This window comes from Zalophus californianus, chromosome 4 (assembly GCF_009762305.2).
Source record: "Zalophus californianus isolate mZalCal1 chromosome 4, mZalCal1.pri.v2, whole genome shotgun sequence".
NCBI classification, from domain to species: domain Eukaryota; kingdom Metazoa; phylum Chordata; class Mammalia; order Carnivora; family Otariidae; genus Zalophus; species Zalophus californianus.
In genome coordinates, this window is record NC_045598.1 from 17,156,327 (window position 1) to 17,176,966 (window position 20,640).

General features: G+C 51.1%; 1 protein-coding gene across 3 annotated transcripts; it reads right to left on the minus strand.

Annotated features, from left to right (window-relative positions):
- Positions 1–849: 849 nt before the first annotated feature.
- HTR1D (5-hydroxytryptamine receptor 1D) lies at positions 850–19,418 on the minus strand. 3 transcript variants are annotated; one of them, XM_027617021.2, is made up of 3 exons: positions 19,227–19,418; positions 6,996–7,104; positions 850–3,425 (listed from the first exon to the last, which is right to left on the minus strand). In XM_027617021.2, exon 3 carries the CDS (start codon positions 2,710–2,712, stop codon positions 1,579–1,581), a length of 1,134 nt encoding a protein of 377 aa, XP_027472822.1. In that variant the 5' UTR covers positions 2,713–3,425; positions 6,996–7,104; positions 19,227–19,418; the 3' UTR covers positions 850–1,578. The 3 variants fall into 3 exon arrangements, with proteins under 3 accessions (XP_027472822.1, XP_027472832.1, XP_027472843.1); XM_027617031.2 differs by lacking the exon at positions 6,996–7,104; XM_027617042.2 differs by lacking the exons at positions 6,996–7,104; positions 19,227–19,418 and adding an exon at positions 18,543–18,657.
- Between the last annotated feature and the right edge of the window lie 1,222 nt (positions 19,419–20,640).

The window sequence follows — 20,640 nt, forward strand, 5'->3', positions numbered from 1 at the left end:
TTTGGCATCCCTCTTTTCCTTCCCTTCCTGATATCCCATATTCCTGGCTCTCATTCTTCTCTCTGTGCCCAGAGACCCCAGTGAGCATTACAGATCTCCCAGTCTTTTTTCCTGCTCTTTGTTCCGCCTGGTGTGACCTTCCTTTGCTTTGCTCTATCTCCCCCAAGAGGGCCTCATCCCCTCTCCCTTTCCTTAGTCTCCCAGCCCACAAAGGTTCAGCTTTTGGGAGTCTGTCCCATCTTTCTGAAATCTTCCCTAACAATAGGAACATTGCTCTACTGCATCTATAAAATGGGGAAGAAGAGCAAACAAGAAAATGTGCACAAGGAACATTGTAGGCACTCCATAAACAGTGGCTATTGTTTTTATACAATAACACACCTATTATTATCCCCATTTTACAGTTGAAGAGAGTGAGGCAAAGAAGGCTTCAAAAACTTGCCCCAGATCACCCAGCTAGAAGTTGGTAGTACTTGAATTTGAACTGAGGCATCATTGCTCAGCTTTAACCATCACGAGACTGGCTTTCGTAAGGCTCCAGTGAGAGACGAGATGCCAGGACTCCAGTACCGGGCCGGGCCTGTGGTGGGTGCTCAGTAAAGGCTGGAGACTGAAGTGGATTGAAAGGTTCATCCAGGGAGCAGGGGGACATTACTCGAAGATCTCACTGACCATGACGTCTCATGCTTTTTATTTGACAAGACTCAACATCTTTTTTTTTAAAGATCTTATTTATTTATTCATGAGAGAGAGAGGAAGAGAGAGAGGGAGAGAGAGAGAGAGAGAGAGAGAGAAGCAGAGGGACAAGCAGGCTCCCCACTGAGCAGGGAGCCCGACACGGGACTCGATCCCAGGACCCTGGGATCATGACCTGAGCCGAAGGCAGACGCTTAACCATCTGAGCCACCCAGGCACCCGACAAGACTCAACATCTTAAGATCTCTCATGAGAACAGGATATAAAAAAAAAAATAATTCATGAAACAAAATTCAGAATGGGGTCCCACTCAAAGCTTGGTGGGTCCAAAGCCTGTCAATCTGTCATTGAGGGTAATTGTGGGTTTTAACTTCAGAATATTAAGGTGATGCAGAGATACTGGGGAAGGAGGAAGGGTAGGGGGTAGTTGATCTGTGTGTTACTTTCTAATCAAGGTGCCACATGGAATTTTCTTTCAGCTCAGGTCATTAACCTCACGTACCCTCCTCCTCTGAGCTCCATACAAAACTTACGTAGACCAGAAAGCCTCCCATTTGAACCTAGGGTCTCTCTGTAGAGTTGGACAGCTTCCCATCTGAACTGAATCAATGGGGAATCCTGTGGATCACATTTCTCCCAACATGGATGAGCCATGAAAATATGCTAAGTGGAATCTCCGGTTTTGTCACCCTTCACAAAGCTGCCCCACTTTGGGTGGCACAGAAGTCAAGAAGACAACAGGAAGAAGAACGCTGAACAATTCCATTGGTCGAACCAAAACGCAACATACCAGGATTGGCCCAAATCTCAGGAAAAATAAACAAGACAATTCCAGTTGGGTTACAGGACACAACAGATAAAAACAGTCACCAGCAAATAAGACTAGGAGGCTTTCCGAAAATGGACAACTTTCTGAAACGCTTGTCGAAACTCTTCATTAAACACAGTATATATTATTGGATTGATGAGGGAGTTGAGATAGCCAAGCCAGGTGAAGAAGTCAAAGAGGGCTGGGTGGAGCCAGCAGGAGTCCCGGCAGATGGGGAGGACTAGAGATGCGACAAAGAAGGGCAGCCAGCAGATGATAAAGGCCCCTAGGATGATCCCCAGCGTTTTTGTGGCTTTCCTTTCTCGAGCCGCGGAAATCCTTTTGCGCGCCAGGACACTATCGGCTAGCTTGATTTTCACGTGGTTGAAAAACAGAGTGGAGCCGGCAGTATGGGTGTGCCCCTCCTGGAGCCTGGGGCTGAGCGAGCAGAGCGAGGACCCCGCAGAGCCCGTGATGAGGTGGGCCGTGGTGAAGCGCTTCCCGTAGAGCGAAGGTGGATTCAGGATGCGATTCCGGGCGGCCACGTAGATGCGGCCATAGAGGATGATGAGCAGCACAGACGGGATGTAGAAGGCCCCGCAGGTGGAGTAGATGGTGTAGGAGATCTGAGATGTGTTCACCAGGCAGTCCGACATCTCTTCGTGAGCTTTGGCCTGCCGCCAGAAGAGTGGCGGGATGGAGATGCAGATCGAGATGACCCAGACGGTGGCAATCATGGCAGCCGCCCGGCCCACTGTGCGGCGTTTACTATACTCCAGGGCATCTGTGATGGCCCAGTACCTGTCCAGAGCAATGACACAGAGATGCAGGATGGAGGCGGTGCAGCAGGTGATGTCAGAAGACAGCCAGATGTCACAGAGGATTTGGCCAAAGCTCCAGGTGCGGGTGGTGGTATAGGCGATGCTGATGGGCATGACCAAGATGGAGACTAAGAGGTCAGTCATGGCCAGGGAGCCGATGAGATAGTTTGCAGGGGTGTGGAGCTTCCTGGTGAGGAAGATGGTGATGAGCACAAAGGTGTTGGACAGGGCTGTGGCCATTGTGATGATGGAAAGGAGCAGAGCAAGAGAGATCTTGAGGGCCTGGAGTGTCCCTGGACCCCAAGCCTCTGGGGTTTCTGTAGCATTCAGGGATCTGTTGGAGGCCTCCTGGAGAAGGCCTTCCAGTGACTGGTTTGGCGGGGACATTCTAGGTGGCTCTCTCTTCCCAAGTCCACAGACTTGGACACACACAGCTCCCTTCACAGTTGTCCTGCCTACGGGACAAGGTCATCCTTCTGCTTCATGCTGGTGGGGGCCCTCCATCAGAACAGCGCACAGTGAAAAGACCTCAAGACTTGACTGTTGGAAGAACAGTGAGGTGACAGCTGGTAGTTAAAGGTCTTTCCTAAACCGGATGAATCCCAAGGTGTCTCACTCTTCTGGAACTTTGCCCAGCAAATGTTCAAGCCCAGGGGACACATGCTGACTTTGTTAGACATTTATCGGGATATCACACCAGTGTGGGCAGCACTTTGGGATTCTCGCTTTTGGCATTTTGGCTCCTTGCAAAGCTTGAGGGATAAATGTGTTTAATAAGAACTTTGGAATTTCCCCCATCCTATTCTGAGAAGAGTCTGGGTTTCAGGTTGCCTCTGGGGGGACTTTTAAAACCAGAGACAAACAGAAGTACCAGCAGATTCTAAGAAGCAGTCCAGGCAACAGCTCACTGTTTTCCTAAGTTCATCCTGACGCATCATGAGGCACTGAACTTTGGGGTTCCTGCCCCACTGATCACTTTGAGCCTGAACAGACAAAACATTCTGGTTACCAAGGCCTGAAGTATGCGTGAGCTGGGAGAAGGCAAAACAAACTGATCACTGTGGGTTCATCGAGGAGGGCACATGCCCAGAGCTCTAGGGCTTAAAAAAGAAAAGAAGGCAAGAGTTAGGTTCTAGAAGGACAATTGAGACACTCGAGACTAACTGTAAGTTTAAAAGCATACTGCTTAGTGCTGGCAGTGGCACAGTGAACCTAATATTGTCAAAAGTGTCAGGAGAACACAGGGGAGGGCAACAGGTCCCACCCCCACAATTCCCAGAGGGGGCAGAGCTGCTGGAAGCATCACAGGCTTGTTATAAATACATGAAATCAGCTTTGTAAATTATGAATCAGAAACCAACATTCTATTTGCTCAGCAACAATGAAAACTAAACAAAATAACTCCATGCACAGGGGCAAAAAAAAAAGATCGACAGGAAAGATACCAAATTTTTACAATATATTTCTCTAGGAATTGGGGAGGGGGAGGTGACCTTTCTTTTATTCCTAAAAATTTTTTCAAATTTCCTAGAGTGAGCACACATGATTCTTAAACGCAAAAACAAAAACACCTTTTGGTTAGCAGAGAAAATTAATTGCAAAAATTAAAACCCTAAGCATTTTTCATGGTGAAAGTTCAACTCCAGAAAATATATTCAGCTTTCCAAATGGAAACTGGGAATGTCATCACAAAAAAAACCCTCAAAGACTCATTTTCTCCTCTGTGTGCCTCTGGCTTTGAATCTGGGTTTCAGTATTTGGGACACGGGCAAGCCAAGGGGTTCTTGGAGCTTGGGGCCCCTGGTATAGATGATTGGGGTAAGGTAAAGCAGAGGGCACTCTGTGTAAGGCCCATCTCTGGCACGACCCCAGCTGAAGCCTGTGGGGCCTGCAGGTAGCCCCTGATATATGGGGTTAACAAGAAGAGTACCAAGACCCCTTAGCCCCATCCACACCCCTACCACCTCTTCCCCTGCCTTATATGGAATGCTAAAACTCCACCAGGAATCCCTATGATTCATTTGATTTCTTCCAGGTCCCATCCTGAGAGTGTTCAAAGCCTGGCACGGGGTGTAGACATATAGCTTCAAGGACCCTGGGATGGAGCTGCCCGGGCAGAACACCTCTGTGTTCCCTCTCTCGCTGGGTCTCTCTCTGTCAAATAAATAAATAAAATCTTTAAAGAAAAACAAACACATCATCATCGATACTTTTTATTTTTTTATTTTTTTTTAAGATTTTATTTATTTGACAGAGAGAGACACAGCGAGAGAGGGAACACAAGCAGGGGGAGTGAGAGAGGGAGAAGCAGGCTTCCTGCTGAGCAGGGAGCCCGATGCGGGGCTCGATCCCAGGACCCTGGGATCATGACCTGAGCCGAAGGCAGACGCTTAACGACTGAGCCACCCAGGTGCCCCCATCACTGATACTTTTAAAACCCCTAGACAATCTCATTCCTGCACTCTTTCCCCTCCAGGGGTGACCACAATCCTGGATTTTATATTTAACGTTTCCTTGCTTTTCTTTATGGCTGTGCCAACATATATTTCTATCTCTAAACACTTTGTTTCTTTGTGCGTGTTTTTGACTTCGGCACTAAGTGTTGTTTGTGAGAAGCACCCACAGGATGCAGCTTTGGTTTACTCAGGTTTGCTTCTCCGTGATGCTCTGGCATAGGAATACACCACATTCTACCACTCTGCTGTGGATGGAAGTTTGGGTGGTTTCTAGTTGTTTGTTTCTAGCCCATGCCACCGTGACCACTCTTGTTCCTCTCTGCTGATGAACACAGAGAAGGGTTTCCCTGCGATGTATACCTGGGAGCAAAATTACTGGGCCATGAGGTAATCATTGCACCTTTAGCTTTATGAGATAATATCAGATTGTTTGCTAATGAGGTTCCTCCTCTTTCTACTCTGCTAGTGGTAGGTGACAATTCCTGTTGGTCTACACCCTTACGGGATGATGCGGCATGATCAGACTTAAACTGTTGTACTTGTCTGCCGGGTGAATATGCTATTTCACTGTTGTTTTAATTTGTATTTCTTGTTTTATTATTTGAAGTGTGATAGGAGAAGCAGTTGCTTATGGAGCTACAGTCTTTATCTCCAAAGGCAGCTGGATTATGGGAAAGTCCCCCAACTTTGTTGAGGGTGGGGAAGGACAGCAGGCCGGAGAGGAGGGAGATAGCTTCAGGAGCACGTGGCTTCCCTCAAAATTCCAGCTCAGCATTCCTGACCAAGGCAAGCCACACTGTCCTTCCCAAGATGTCACCCACCAGCCTCACCAGGCCTTTCCTAGCCCACACCTTTCACTGAGTGAGGTTATTGGAATGCCTGGAACCCAAGGGGCGGCCACATGGGTTTGTGGGGCAGGCATACAGCCCTCCATGAGAAATGACTGCACCTAGTCTGTCTGGAAGGAAGAACATTCCAAACAGTCCAACCCAACTATTTTCCATGTGAACCAAAGTGGGAGGAAAACTTAGCCAGAGGCTTTTGAGGTGGAGCATGGAGTGAGAGGGTCAGGAGAGGGCATCGTTTTCACCCATCACCGTGAGGCCCCAAACCAGTTTCACTGCTGGAGGCACATGTGCCTTAAGGCTTTTTCTTCCTGATCCAGGCAGTGTGGAGAAGAATGGAAATCTCAAGAGCTGCTCTGGACCCAGTTTTTCCACTTCTAGATGGGTGACCTTCAGCAGGTGACGTCACCTCTCTGCTCACTTGTAAGGTGGGGGCCTTATTGCCCACGTCACAGTGGGTGACTCTTGGCCCCAGGGCTAGCTCAGTGCCTGGAACATAGCAAGAGCTCTATGAAAGACGTAACAATAATAATATCTTTTAAACTTTAGGAATGTTCTTGGGCAGGTTAGGATTAAGTTTGGTTTTCTTAGGGCGCCTGGGTGGCTCAGTCAGTTATGCACCTGACTCTTTTTTTTAGAGATTTTTATTTATTTATTTGACAGAGAGAGAGACACAGTGAGAGAGGAAACACAAGCAGGGGGAGTGGGAGGGGGGAAAAGCAGGCCTCCTGCAGAGCAGGGAGCCCGATGCGGGGCTCGATCCCAGGACCCCGGGATCATGACCTGAGCAGAAGGCAGAGGCTTAACGACTGAGCCACCCAGGCGCCCCAAGCATCTGACTCTTGATCTCAGCTCAGGTCTCAGTCTCAGGGTTGTGAGCTCAAGCCCTGCGTTGGGCTCCATGCTGGAGTGGAGCTTACATTAAAGTAAACCAACAGATTTGTTTTCTTAAATTGAGAATGTTTCCCCTCTTCTAGGAAGATACATATTTTTAAAGATTTTATTTATTTATTTGAGAGAGAGAGCACAAGCAGGGGGAGTGGGAGAGGGAGAAGCAGGCTTCCCACGGAGCAGGGAGCCCGATGTGGGGCTCGATCCCAGGACCCTGGGATCCTGACCTGAGCCGAAGGCAGACGCCTAATGACTGAGCCACCCAGGCACCCCTGATGATGTGTTTTCTAAGGTGGTGGTAGGCACTTGGATGTTGATGATTATTCTTTGAACTGTATGTATATTATAATATGTACTCTTTTGTAGGGAATGATATATTTATAATTATTTCTCTTAGACAATCAATTTTGTACATTTGAGAAAAAAAGGCAACCATACTACCAGCAATGACATGGACACAGCTCGATACAGTAAATACCTGTTGATACATTTGAATCCAGAAGATGTGGGTTCTGGTCCCAGCTCTGCCATGGACCAGAAGGTAACCAAGGATAAGTCATGACTTCTCTTGAACCCTCAGCTTCTTCCTGGGTAAAATGGGAATATAAGCATGGCTATGCTGCCCTAAAGGATGTTTAACACTTCCAATAAGATCATGTCTGTGGGGTGCCGGGGTGGCTCAGTCGTTAGGCGTCTGCCTTCGCCTCAGGTCATGATCCCAGGGTCCTGGGTTCGAGCCCCGCACCGGGCTCCCTGCTCCGCGGGAAGCCTGCTTCTCCCTCTCCCACTCCCCCTGCTTGTGTTCCCTCTCTCGCTGTGTCTCTCTCTGTCAAATAAATAAATAAGATCTTAAAAAAAAAGACCACGTGTGTGATGTGTACTAACTATAGAAACTTGGACAAATGTAATGAGGGTACAACGATGGCAGGCAGTGGCTAAAAGCGTACATTTAAAAATGTATATATTTATTTATTTGAGGAAGAGAGAGAGAGAAAGCATGAGGGGGGAGGGGCAGAGGCAGAGGGAGATAGAATACTCAAGCATACTCCCCACTGAGCATGGAGCCCAATGCCAGGACCCTGAGATCATGACCTGAGCCAAAATCAAGAGCCAGACACTTAACCGATTGAACCAGCCAAGTGCCCCGTAAAAGCGTACATTTTAAGTCAGGGAGGATCAGGGTCCATTTCCTGTTGCTCCACTTTCTTGCTATGGCCCGTTGGGCAAGTCATGAAAGCTCTCTGGGCCCGCACAGCTTCTGTGAGGGAGCCGATAACCCAGACCTCACAGGAGCTTGGGGAGAACTGGTAAAATCCTGGATCCAAATGCCCGACATAGCAAATGATGACTTCTCTGGTTTCTCTGTGATGTGTCCAACCAAACGCAGGTCTGCAGGCAATGAGGTCTCTTCTATCCACTGTCCAACAAGCCATCCCTGTCCATTTTAGTGAGTGATGTCTGCCACTGTCAGAACTACCAGCCATACCAGGGAGCTTCTCCCTCACCCACCACACCCCCAGGAACCACTGCAGCAGCAGCGAGGACTCCCCTTAGCCCAGCAGTGTCTCCTCCAGAGTCCAGACCACATAGACCCCAGCCACACCATACACTCCCAGCTCTAGCATCTCTGCAGCAAGATGGAGGGGCAAAAGCAGAGTCTCAATCTCAACTTGTTCCACAGACTTCTTTTTTTTTTTTTTTAAGATTTTATTTATTTATTTGACAGAGAGAGAGACAGCGAGAGAGGGAACACAAGCAGGGGGAGTAGAAGAGGGAGAAGCAGGTTTCCCGCAGAGCAGGGAGCCCGATGCGGGGCTCGATCCCAGGACCCTGGGATGATGACCTGTGCTGAGGGCAGAGGCTTAACGACTGAGCCACCCAGGCGCCCCATCATAGACCACTTCTGAGCATAGCTGATTGGACCAGTGGACACGTGACCCCAAATGAGCCAACCAGATTCTCTCCTGGGAATTTAGCAAGGAGACTGTGAACACCTGGGTGGATTGACAATGGAGGAGGAGCAACCTGCAAGCCAAGAACCCTGAGGCTGAAGTCTGGCCACGGCCGAAGACCAAGGCCAGGGCAAGTTTAGGGGCAGCAGAAGAGCCATAGGTAAATAAGGAAAAGGTCTGCAGAGAGATGCAGGAGAAGGGAGCGGACAGAGAAAAGAGCAGAGAAACAGGAGAACCACTTGCCCCAAGAGAGGAAGAGGAAGGAACCTTCCAGATCCAGTGGCCCTCCTTCCTATTCTTGGATGTCCATAAGCAACCTCTGTAGCCAGGAAACCTCACTGTTAACCAGCTCCTACTTTTCCCAGCTGAGCCAGTTCAAATGAACTGAGAAACAGTCCAACAGGCCCTGAGAAGCGGTAATAAGACAGAGGATTTCCAATCAAAAACTAATGATGTAATATATGATTAACATAACAATAAATTAAAAAAAAAAGAGGATTTCCAGTTCCTTTCCCCCAAACAATCCCTCCTGTGCAGTGGAGGCAAGTCATTTCACCTCCTGGGCTTTTCTTCTTCATCTGTAAATTGGGGTAATAGCACCTTTCCCCCAGAACTGCTTCGTGGATTCAGTGGCAAGGATGCGTGCCTGGTCCACAGCAGGGGCTCTCTGTAGCCTTCTCAACAAGGGCTTCCTACCCAGGACTCATTCAATTTGCAGAAAGATCAGTCACCTCCCCTTTCTGAAAGATCTTTGTTTTAACAGTCATAAAACCTTGCCAGAAAACAAGAGAATTTATGGGTTTAATGTATCCTCAGAAACCAGTCTCAGCCTTTTGGAAGAAAAAAAACCCAGGGCTCTGTGATGAAGATTTGTTGCAGTAGGATAAATACCCCCCAGAGAAATTCCTGTCTGTTGTTTCTCTAGAAGCTGTGTGGTACGGCTGAGTGAGCCCTGGATGGGGAGATCATTCTCCACAAATCTGAAGAGAGTTTTATATTTTACAAAGTGCATCCACAGCTGTGACCATCTCCTTCTCTGTAGGGCACGGGACCTCCCTCAGCCCCAGTTTCCTGCTCTGTTAAATCAAGGCATCAAGTTTATCTCCTGAGGGTATTGTGAGCATGAAATAATATATGTTCAGAAAACTAGAAAAGTGTTAACATGGGTGTGTGTTTGTCTGTCTATATATCTGAGCACAAGGCTTGACTTCTAATTAGTATCTCAAGCAAGTCCATCTTTCACCTGTTTCTCTAATTATAAAATCTGGAAAATGTAGAAAATAAAAAATAGCCAAACCTCTGACCAAAACCTACTCCCAGCTATATAACCAACAAAAACCTGCATGTATGTCCGCCAAACCACTGGTGCAAGAATTGTTCATACAGGCACAGTTTAACGACCACAAACTGAAAGCTATCCCAACAGACATCAACAGTAGGATGGAGAAATGAGTTGTGGCAGAGTCATGCAGTAGAATATTATACATCAGTGAGAAGGAACACCAGCTCCCTGCTACACACCACCACAAGGAAAAAGCAGAACTAATGTTGAGCCCGAGAAGCTGAACATTATGACACACCACATGTGATTCAAATGTCATAAAGTTCAAGAACAGGCAAAACTGACCTACACTGATGGAAGTCAGGCTAGGGTCAAAGGGAGACCCTGGGCTCGTCCACTTAACCTCTTGGAGCTGTTTCTTCATATGGAAAACGGGGATGAGGGATGCCTGGCTGGGTCAGTCGGTGGAATGTGCAACTCTTAATCTCAGGGTTGTGAGTTCAAGCCCCACATTGGGTGTAGAGATTACTTAAAAATAAAATCTGGGGCACCTGGGTGGCTCAGTTGGTTAAGCATCTGATTTCAGCTCAGGTCCTGATCTCAGCGTCCTGGGATCAAGCCTCCTGTTGGGCTCCCTGCTCAGCTGGGAGTTGGCTTGTCCCTCTGCCCCTCCCCCTGCTCGTATACTCTCTCTCTCAAATAAATAAAATTTTTAAAAAATAAAGTAAAATAGGGGCACCTGGGGGGCTCAGTCGTTAAGCGTCTGCCTTTGGCTCGGGTCATGATCCCAGGGTTCTGGGATCGAGCCCCGCGTCGGGCTCCGTGCTCTGCGGGAAGCCTGCTTCTCCCTCTCCCACTCCCCCTGCTTGTGTTCCCTCTCTCGCTGTGTCTCTCTCTGTCAAATAAATAAATAAAATCTTTAAAAAAATAAAGTAAAATAAAATCTTAAAGAAATAAAGAAAGAAAACATGGACAATAACAACACCAACCTCAAACTGCTGTTATGTTTGAGTGAGCTGAACAGAAAGCCTAGCCATATAGTAAACGCTCCATCAATTAGTTATAATCAACAGCCCCTCCCTGGCAAACCTGATTTTGAAGGAATACCTTAAGTGACTCAATCCAATCTAATCAGCTGAGATTGCTGATGCCCAGAGGGGCAGGTGTCTTGTCTAAGACCACACAGCGGCGTTTTGCTCCCTTCTTAGCTCAGCTCTGTGCTTCTATTAGCTCGTGCTGCCTCTCCCTGTCCCTGTCAAAAGGAAGGGTAGATTTCCTTGTCCCTCAAGTCTGGGTTCAGCATGGACTAGCTGTGGTCAACAGAATGAGGCAGAAGCAACAGCGAGCCAGTTCCAAATTTAGTCCTCAAGACGCTGTGCATGTTTCTGTTTGCACTCTGCCACGAGCACATGTGTGGGCGAGCCCACTGGTCCCTAGAGGAGGTGAAGACTCATGGAGCGGAGCCACTCCAGCCAACTGCCCCCAGCCAAAGCCGGCCTAGAACGGAGCTCCTCAGCTGACCAACAGATGCACATGTGAGCCCAGCTAAACCAGCAGAAATGCCCAGCCAATTTCAGATTAAATCAGCCAGTCTCCAGATGCAGGACTCATAGTAATAAATGTCATCTTAATCCACTGAGTTTGGGGGTGATTTGTTACACAGCAATAGCTGACTGATATAGTCTCATTTGCTGAATTACTAAGTTCTGTCGATGCTACTGCACAAACCTAACTCTGCCTTGGCTCTTTCCTCCCTTCCAGCCCTTGTTGTCACTCTCCTGTTTCTCTCTGCTGCTGCTCCTGCCCCCTCTTCATTCTCTTAGCACATCACACCCAGAATTTTCCTTTATTTTTTTATTGTTTACACATTTTATTTATTTGAGAGAAAGAGAGAGAAAGAGAGCGAGAGTGCATGAACAGTGGGGAGGGGCAGAGGGGGAGGGAGAAGCAGACCCCCCCACTGAGCAGGGGGCCTGACGCAGGACTCAATCCTAGGACACTGGGATCATGACCTTAGCCCGAGGCAGATGCTTAACTGACTGAGCCACCCAGGTGTCCCAGAATCTTCCTTTTAACTAAAAGACTGACCATGTCAGTCCTTTACAATCCTCCAGTGGCTCCCAAGGCCCCTGGGATTCAGTCCCAACTTGGTCTAAGAGACCCTTCATGAACTGGTCTTTATTTACATTTCCAGCATCATCTCCTGACCCAGCTGGCTGTGACCTTTGCACTCCAGTGACTCAGATCTGCTAGTCTTCCGGCCAGCACCCCGCTGCCATGAGCCCCAGCGCTGCTTTCAGCTCGGAACCTCTGTCCCCGTTGTGTCCTCTGCCTGGAAAGTATCCCCTGCTCAGCCCTCTGGTTGCCTAATCCAAGTCACCCTTCAGGACTAAGCTCTGACATCTCCCCAGGAAGCCTTCCCTAACCTCCCCCCAGCCCAGCTTGGGTTAGATACCCTGCTCTGGATGCCTAACACCATAGCTCTTACCATGCTGGACTGTCTCCATCACTGGACCTTGAGTGCAGGGACCATGTCTTACTTAACCCCTAGAGCCCTGACACCTGGCCCAGAGCAAGAGCTAAGTACCTGTTTATGATAGTCTCCCTGAACTGGTGAGGAACAGGCTGAGAACAGTGCTTGGCCTGAGAGGGCGGAGCCCTGATCTTTTGCTTGGTTCTGCCATAATCTCTCTGTGGCCTCAGATAAGCCAGTTCCTGTTCTGGGCCTCAGTTTCTCCATCTTGAAAATGCAAGGGTTTGGGGCGCCTGGCTGGCTCAGTTGGTTAAGCGTCTGCCTTTGGCTCCAGTCATGATCCCGGGATCAAGCCCCAAGTGGGTGTCCCTGCTCAGCTGGGAAGCCTGCTTCTCCCTCTCCCTCTGCCCTTCCCCTCTGCTAGTGCTCTCTCTCTCTGTCAAATAAATAACAAAAATCTTTTAAAAAAATAAAGAAGAAATCCAAGACAGGTGAAGCCTGTTTTCCAGACCTTTTCAACAGCTAGGGAAGTCAGAAAATGCAACCCTTTACTTACAGCTTTGCGCTGAGTTATTACCAGCCTTCAGTAGGGAAGGGACCACCTTGAAAGACTAAATGTGTTGCCCACAGGCTTTGTGGTTGAGCACTCACTGGATTTTCTCCCATGCTTGTGGGAAAGTGGGCAAAGGGGTTTTAAACTCACCATCTGCCTCTAATACTACGCTTGGAGGCAGAGTTAGTACCCCCACCTTACAGATGACAAAACTGAGGTCCAGAGAGGTGAAATGACTAGCCCAAGGCCACACGGGTAATATGTGACACAGCTAGGACTGAGAGCCATCCCTGAAAAACTCCAGAATAGCCACTGCTGGCCACACGTGGTCATTGAGGGCTTGAAACGTGGCCACTGAGATGTGCTGGAATGTAAAACGCAGTGAGTTTCAAAAAGAATGTAAAGTATCTCACTAATAATTTTTTTTAAGATTTTATTTATTTATTCATGAGAGAGAGAGAGAAGCAGAGGGAGAAGCAGGCTCCCGCGGAGCAGGGAGCCGGATGCGGGACTCAATCCCAGGACCCTGGAATCATGGAGCCGAAGGCAGACGCCCAACCATCTGAGCCACCCAGGCACCCTCACTAATAATTTTTTATATCAGTTAGTTGATCATATTTTGGTCATATTGAGTAAATAAAACATAAGTGAAATTCATTTCACTTTTTTCTTTTCTTAACACAGCTACCTCTAAATTTTCTAAATCTAAAATTACCTCCGCGGCTTGCTTTCTGCTTTTATTGCATACTGTGCTCTTGAACCAGTGGTTCTCAACGGGGGTGATATCGCCCCCTAGGGGTCATTTTGGGACTCTGTCCTCAGGGAACTCCCGCAATCCACCGGCGGGGTTGGGACGGCCCGGGGTGCTGCGCGCGCAGGGGCTGGAAGCCCAGTAGCAGCAAAGTAACCAGCCACGCTCTTAAGAGTTTACTAGGTGCCAGGCACTGTTTTCAGCACTTCTCCTTTATCAGCTCAGTTAAGGCTGATCCTCCCACCGTCTGAAGTCAGTCCCATTGGTATTATTCCCAGTGCCCAGGGCAGAGAACTGCCGCTCAGGGAAATGGCTTGTCGGAGGCCCTGCAGATCCAGGCTAGGTGCCCGGCTTGCTCGCCTCCCTGCTCCACAGCTCAGGAAAGGTGAGTGAGTCAGCTCCACTCCCTCCTCCACTGCACCAAGAGCCCACACAAGCCTGCACACACTCCCAGGCTCTTTGCTGGGGACCTGGTTCTATGCCAAACTCTGTCACTCCCACCCGAGCACTCCTCGGCCCCGGGGAGCACGCAGGAGCTGTTCCTTCACCCGGCAGCACGCGATCCTCCGCCTACCTTCTCCGCACAGCCCAGAGCGAGGGTAGAAACAGCTGCTCACCGCAGCCCATCTCACACTGGAATGAGCCCACGGACTACCTAGGGATCTTAGGAAACGGGCAGGTGCTGATTCCGTGGGAGCAGAGCAGGACGTGAGATTCGGCATTGCTGACCAGCTCCCAGGTGATGGGGCTGCTCCACGAGCAGCAATGAATGGTGCGAGGGATAATCGCAATGTCCGGGCTAGGGCTTAAGAAGGATGTGAGTGTCAGAGCGGGAAGGACTCAGGAATCGTGTAGTCCAACTCCCTCATGGTGCTGACAGGGAAAGAGGCCCAGAGAGGGCAGGACACTTGCCCATGGGCACACAGTGAGTTATAGGCAGAGACCAAGTCTTCAGACTCCCTTCATTGCTCCTTCCGCTGCCTTCCGTTTGCAGCAGCAGGAACTTGAGACTAAGGACAGCAGTAGCCACTGGCTCTTGTGCCCGTTTCACACCGTACATTTTTGGCATTTTCAAATCTCCCAGTCACCTCTGTCGGAGTTTCCCTACCAGGGGAGTAATTCTCAGAGCAGACTGGCAGGGCAGACCACACTCGGACAGAAGCCTCCAGGGCTGCATCCCCAGGTCCTGGAGCTCACTCTGCTGTGCCCCCCCCTCCCCGTGCTGCACATCTGGGTCCCCAGAGAGCACTTGAGCTGATGGAGTGAAACTACTTTTAGGGCAAGCGAGAGGCTGTCTTCTCCAGACTGGATAAACAAGGTATGAACAACAGGAATTCATTTCCTAGAAATGGAACACTGAATTTGTTAGGGCTTACGGGATCCAAACCTACTATTCACCATCTGCTCACCCTGCTGGGAGGCATAATCCAGCTGTGTTACAAGCACAAGCTTTAGAGTCAGGTAGACTGAATTTGCTTTCCCGCTCTGCCACTTACTAGCTCTGTGACTTTGGGCAAGTTTCTCAACTTCTCTGAGCCTGTTTCCTCATCCATTCGATAGTTATTCTAGCTATTTACTTAAAGCTTTACCACGTGTTGGCATAAGCAACACACATGTGGACCATGTTCCTGGGAAGACTTCTGGCGGCCCCGGGGATACCCTCCTGGAACCTGGGTCCACAGACATGACTGAGGATGACATTGGAGCATGAAGGGAGCCGTGGGAATGTAGGAGAGACAGATAACCTGCTGCGACCCCGAGACCCCTTCTGAAAGTAGCCCTGAAGCAGAGCGCTGGAGGACAAATGCAGTCAGCCAGGGGAGAGGAGTTGGGGCCGAGGACACCTATTCCACAGACTGGAGAATCCTTGGAGAACTTCTCCCTTCATGCACCCTGAATCTTTTCTCTTCAGTTCCTGTGGTTTACCTATCCAGAGGCTACACAGTCCAGCCCTTTCCCCTCCTCTTCACCTGTACTCGGCAGAAGACTCCACCTCCAGCGTGGCTGAGGTCTCCTTCTGCAAAAACACCGTAGTTCTGTCATTCCTCTGAGCCTTTGCATAGCCTATTCCCTCTACCTGAAATACCCTTCCTCTCATCTCTGGATCCACCTTCTCTGGAGGTTTTTCTGGACCCAAGAGATGGAACTGATTACTCCTTCCTCCCCACTCCACCAGGCTTACTTGCTGACTGCCTGTCTCCCTGTTGGACTTGATTTCTGGAAGGGGGGAGTGGTATACCTGTGTCATGAAGCCCATAGACCTCTGTGTGGTTAGCCTTCATCCACCCATCCAACTGCAACTTCACTCCCAGGATCGAACTCAACTGTCGCCTCTTTGCTGAAACTTGTCCACTCCGTCCACCACGCATGGGAGCTTGGAAGGTCCCAAACTCAAGACAGCCACCATCTTCCTCACCCACAGCAGCCCCTCCTGTTTCCTCCTTGGCAGGCATGATCCTGTCCCCATTCACCTGTCCCTAGCACTTGGCATCCTCCCCCTCCCCTATTCTCCCCAGCAATTAACCAGTTACTTCCCTTTTATGTATGAGCAGGTTGAGGCTCAGAAAGGTCATGCAATCTGCTCAAGGTCACACAGCGCACTCGTGGCCAGATCCAGGGTCTTGCTCTGAATGGCTCAGACTTCCTCTCTAGCCTCCCTACAAGTCCTGTCTCCTCTCCCCTGACTTCCCCATACACATTTGGGGCATTCACATGCTGGTTCAGGCTCACTCCCCTCTGCCTGGAAGAATGATCTTTCCCACTCCCCTTCATGCATACTTGATGTCATCTGCTCTCTGTTCTCTGAAGCCCTTCTCAAAAGCCGCTTCCTCCAGGAAGCCTTTTCTGGTGGCAAAACCTTCCTCCTTTAAGCCCTCTCCTGACTCCGGGTCTGTTTGTGCCTCTCACTGCCTGTGCCTGGAAGCTCTTTGAAGAGCTACCCATTCCCTCCATACTCCAGTGACCACGGCACGGTAGGCTGGCAATCAGTATAGAAGAACAAGGCTCCAGTGAGCCCTGGAGAAATAATAGCATTTGCTCTCTCCAGTCTGAAACTCTCTAATGGCTCCCATATCGGAACAAAATCCGAAATCCTCACCATGGCCCACAAGGCCCTACACTGTCTGATGCCCAAGACACCTCCCTGACTTCATCTCTTATCAGATGCCAACCCCACCCTTAAATATCACCTCTTAGGCACAGCCTTGACCCGCCAATATAATAAAGTACCTCTCTCTCATTCTCTATCCTATCACCCTGCTCGATGCTCATTTTAGCACTTAACCCACTTAACCCTATCTGATATTTTCTGCTCATCTTTGCTTGTCTCACTCCACCCCCTCCCAAAACTCACCTTCTGTCGAGCCCATGGCTATATCCCCAGTGTCTAGAACAATGTGGGGCTGGCAATACCTAGACGGGTCTACAGCCTGAGGAGAGATCTGAGCTGGAGACAAACCTTTATGAGTCACATGCACAGAGGTGGTTACTAAAGCCAACAGGGTGGATGAGCTTACCCAGGGAGAGTGTCTAGTATGAGCGGAGCGGAGGGCCTGGGAGAGCAGAGCCGCTAATGGCTGCAGAAAGAAGGATAAACTTGCAAAAACAAGAGATGAGGGCGCCTGGGTGGCTCAGTTGGTTAAGCGACTGCCTTCGGCTCGGGTCATGATCCCGGAGTCCCGGGATGGAGTCCCACGTCGTCGGGCTCCCTGCTCAGCAGGGAGTCTGCTTCTCCCTCTGACCCTCCCCCCTCTCATGTACTCTCTCTCTCATTCTCACTCTCTCAAAATAAATAATAAATAAATCTTAAAAAAAAAAACAACAAGAGATGAAGAAGGGAAAATATGACAGTGTTACATTTCAGGAGCCAGAGGAGAGTGTGTCCTGAGGAAAGGAGTGGTCAGCTGTGTCATCTGCTGCTGAGAGAGAAAGTTCAAGACTGAATGATGTCTGTGGAATTCAGCTTGCTGGAGGACACTGGTGACCTTGGCAGACCCCTGTTCCTCTGCATGACTCCAGACCCTGCACCATCTGCAATGAGAGGGACCTCTCAGGTCCCGGGAACTCCCAGCTCTGAGAATGTATTTCTGCTCATAGTCACATCACTTTGCCAAGAACTGTCATCCCTCTGCAGCCTAGGAGAGTACAGATGACCCTGTCCGTTCACTCTCATTATCTGTCATGCAACTGACCAATTCTGAGAAAGCACCTTTGTATTTCTGGGCCTGTACTAGGCACCGTGGGGAGGAAGAGGCCCTAGGCCCTACCAGTCACGTCCAGCTGGCCGGCTCCTCCCTCCTAGGCCACCCTCTAGGTACTGGCTTCCAGGATGCCTCCACAATAAAGACCACCCATTTTTTCCCACTCGCTGGACAGTACCAAAGCCTGCAGAAGGCCCAGCTGTCCAAGCAGCCTTGCTCGCTGCTGTCGGTAAAGAGTCCCTCCTTGTCCCTGTGAGGAAGGCTAAGACCCTGACCAGTGGCTGTGCAGTCCAGAGGAGAGCACAGGCCTGAGACGTGTGCTCAATCAGAAAACACTGGAGGCCAATTCTAAGGAAGAGATTGAGAGGTGATTCCCACTAACCAGAGCAATGATTTCCACTAATGACTGAGCTGTTGTGTGGCCAGGTGCTGTGCTGAGCAATGACCACATTTGATGTGCCCAGCAAGCTGGTAAGGCAGCATTCCTAACCCATTTCACATGGGAGAAAACCACGGCTCAGAGACGTTAAGGGCTTTCACAAGGTCAAGCAGCTAGTAAATAGCCAAGCCCGGTTTGCTAATGCAGACAATCTGATGGAGAGCACCAGCTCTTAATTTTTGAACTTCCCCAGAGCTGGTGAGGCAAGGGGCTAAGTCTTAGATCCTCTTACAAGCAATGCGACCTTGGGCAAGACTTAGTCTCCACTCTCCTCACCTGCAGCAAAGCAGATTTCTTAGTGCCCTTACAGTTCTGACATTATGTGATTACCTAGGATTTGTACAGAACTTTACAGTTTAGAAAAAGGCATCCTTACAGCATCTCATTTATTCCCACAGATCTTGCAGGGTGGGAGAAGTATCCCCTCCATTTGACAGATGAGCAAACTGAAGTTCGAAGAGATGCAGTGACCTGCCCAAGGTCACAAAGCAAGTCCGGGCCCGTTAGGCTTCGGGTCTGGAAACAGGCTCCGGGTTTGGAAACAGGCTCCATCCACACTAGACGCTCTTTCAACTCCCCTTCGGAAAGGGCCGGCCCCGCGCTGCACCGCCCCCGGACCTGGCCGGCAGGGGGCAGCGCCCCGCTTCCCTCCGCCGCCCGGGGCCACGTGGGGGCGTCACAGCCCCCGACCCAGGGGAGCGGCCCCAGCCCAGCCAGATCTCGCCCCCGCGCGGGGCGCCCCGAACGCGCGCCTGGGACCCCGCACCCGTCTCGCGGCGCTGCCTCAGCCCCCACTCCGTCCCGGGGCTCCGGACGGCGCCCCCCGGACGCTCCCCGCGGGTTGGACTGGTCCTTCGGGACCCTCTGTCTCGCCCGCGCGCGCGCGCGCACCTCGCCTCCGAAGGCGCCGAGAAGGGGATCCGCGTCGGGTCACCGAGGCCCCAAGCCGCGGCGCCCCTTCCCCGCCCCAGCGCCCTTGGGACGGCCGCCACGGCCGGACTCCCGGCCCCGAGGGCCCCGACGCGCCCTCCCCGGGCGGCACTCGGCTCCGAGAGCTTACCCGCTCCCCGCCACGCAGGTGCGGACCCCGGGCTCGCCGGTCCGGGTCCTGCTTCCTCGCGTAGCGCCGCGTCTCTCCGCCGGCGGCCACCGCATCTCGCCGCGACCCCCGCCGAGCTCCGGGCGCCGTCCGCCCCGCCGCCCCGGGGACTCTGCCCGGCCCGCGCCTTCGCGATCCCCACCTCCCTCCGCCCCGGCCGGCGCCCTGCGGCTCCCGCTTGGCGCTCCCCTTCCAGCTCCCGCCGCTCCTCCTTGCTCCCCTCCCCCAGCTCCTCCCCCGCGAGGCTCGCTCCCCTCTCGGCCCCCCGCCCGCGGCCCGCAGGCTCGGCCCTCTCCGGTCCCGGCCGCGCAGGGGAGCTCGGAGGCCCCGCCGCCGCCCCAGCCCAGCCCCAGGCTCCCCGCGCCGCACCTGTAGGAGAGCGGGTGGGCTGGGTCCGCAGTTGGGGGGGCGGCCACGCCCAGAGCCCCGGGGTGAAAGCCTAGCCTCCGGCATCCGTCCTTCGGTGCCCGTCTCGTGTGTTCATCCCTAGCTGGATTTTTTTTTTCCTTCGTTTAACAAATAACTTGCTCTGTGTGTCAGGCATGTTCTAGACACTGGGGACATGGTGCACTCAACAGATGTGGACCCAAGGAAGCTTACATGAATGTGATAAGTAAAACATATAAAATGTTTGTAGGGGTAAATGGTATGGAAGAAAATAAAGTAGGGAAAAGGAAAGAGAGATGAGGTGGCCTCACTGGGAAAGTGGCGCCTGAGCGGAGGCAGGAGGTGGGGAGTGGGCCCTGCAGAAGTGTGGGGAACCGGTATTCCCAGTGAGGGCCCCCCACACCCCCACCCCCCAGGCTGCCGGTCGGTTGGGGACTAAGTGAATAGCGGGAGTTGAGGTCAGAGAGGCACTTCCCTCCTCCTGTGCTGCATGAATCTGCCCCGTCCCAGAGAACCAGGGCTGAGAAGACTTGAGCACAAAGCGAACATCGAGAACCGCCCGTTGGCGAGGCACGGCGCTGGGGGCATCCTGTGTCCAAGCTTCACATGGGTCAGGTGGAGCTGGCCTTCCATATCCGAATGGGCTTTTTGTCTACTTGCTCTTCATGCATTTTGAAGCCTTGTTATTAGGTCCATCCAGCATTAGGATGACCATGTCTTCTTGATGAACTGACCCTTTTATCCTTATGAAGTGACTCTGTCCCTGGCAACCGTTTTTGTCGGGAAGTCTCCTTTAGCTGGGTGTAGGGAGAGGCCAGCAGTTGGGTGGCTGGTTTATTTACAGCCCACACGACTGTTTGAAAGCTGGCCCACCAACCCTCAGCGCCTCCTCTAGACTTTCTTGTTAGTGTCCTTCTGTGTCCTTCTGTCTCCACAAATTCCCTACCCACCTGGCCCTCCCCTCCTTTCTCCACACCTCACCCTCCTG